Below are 1,089 nucleotides of genomic sequence, written 5' to 3' on the forward strand. Positions count from 1 at the left end.
CCGGCGCCTTGGCTCCCGGCCAGCCGGCGCCCTCGAAAGCGAAAGCGCCGCGGTGGAACGCCGGCGAGCCGAAGGGGGGCTTCCCTTTGGGGGAAAGCGGCGGCGGGATCCGGCGGATATGTTCACATCACACCCTTCGGGTTGCAGCAGATCGATCCAGACGGGGAGCCCGTGTTAGTCTGTCCCGAGTCGGAGGAGAGAGCGGGAGTCCTCCAGTCGCACCGGAAAGACCGGCACAGGTTTTAGAACAAAGTGTGACGCTCCGGGGGCACCTTGAAGTCCAAGGAAGTTTGACTCCGGTTCCAATAACCTTGATTGGCACAGCAGGAAGTCTGAGTCACGGTAGGCGCTTCCGCGTGCGTGCGCTCTTCCTCAGATACTGGGAAGTGGCCGTGCCCACAACAGCTTCTACACAGACTTGAGCTTTGCTGGCCTGCAAGGTGCCGCCAGACTCCAGCTTCCTTCTCCTGCTTCAGACGAACACAGCTGCCCACCGGGATCTGACACAGATTTTTGTGAGTCCTTCAGGTGCAACTGGACTCTCGCTCTTTTCGGGTTGCAGGTCTGCCTTGGAAGGTGGTGTTTGGTGTCTTCCTGAGGGCCTTCACCCGGTTTCTTTCCCCGCTCAGGATCTAATGGCTCCTGCTGACCCTTCAGCGAAGAAGAGGAAGACGGGGGATCAGGCTTCAGAGTAAGAACTCCGTCTGGTGCTAGTCAGAAGGGCCAGGGGTAAATGGGAGGTGTTTGTGGGGGGTGCTAGAAGCAGCCCTTCTGTAATTTCTCCTCAACAGAGTGATGTTTCCAGCAGATGGGATGTTAGGCATTAACCATCTTGTCTTATTAAAACTTCTGCCTTTTTTCTTTCTTTCTGAGAGCCAGTTTGGTGTCGTGGTTAGGAGCGCGGACTCTAGTCTGGGAGAACCGGGTTTGATTCCCCACTCCTCCACGTGCGGCTGCTGGTGTGCCCTTGGGTCAGTCACAAGTTCTTTCACATCTGTTCTCTCAAGGGCAGTTCTCGAAAGAGCTCTCTCAGCCCCACCTACCTCACAGGGTGTCTGTTGTGGGGAGGGGAAGGGAAAGGAGATTGTA

At 56.7% G+C, this 1,089-nt stretch overlaps 1 protein-coding gene across 1 annotated transcript in view; it reads left to right on the top strand.

Annotated features, from left to right (window-relative positions):
• The first annotated feature begins 402 nt into the window (after nt 1-402).
• The window catches only part of LOC107124844 (uridine phosphorylase 1-like), a 15,669-nt gene continuing 14,982 nt past the window's right edge, over nt 403-1,089 (top strand). Inside the window, exon 1 of the mRNA XM_015428347.1 lies at nt 403-691. Within this exon, the coding sequence (XP_015283833.1) occupies nt 636-691 (56 nt within the window). The 5' untranslated portion in view covers nt 403-635. The remainder of the gene's footprint in view (nt 692-1,089) is intronic.

Source organism: Gekko japonicus, unplaced genomic scaffold, assembly GCF_001447785.1.
Source record: "Gekko japonicus isolate JY-2015 unplaced genomic scaffold, Gekko_japonicus_V1.1 scaffold4643, whole genome shotgun sequence".
Taxonomy (NCBI): domain Eukaryota; kingdom Metazoa; phylum Chordata; class Lepidosauria; order Squamata; family Gekkonidae; genus Gekko; species Gekko japonicus.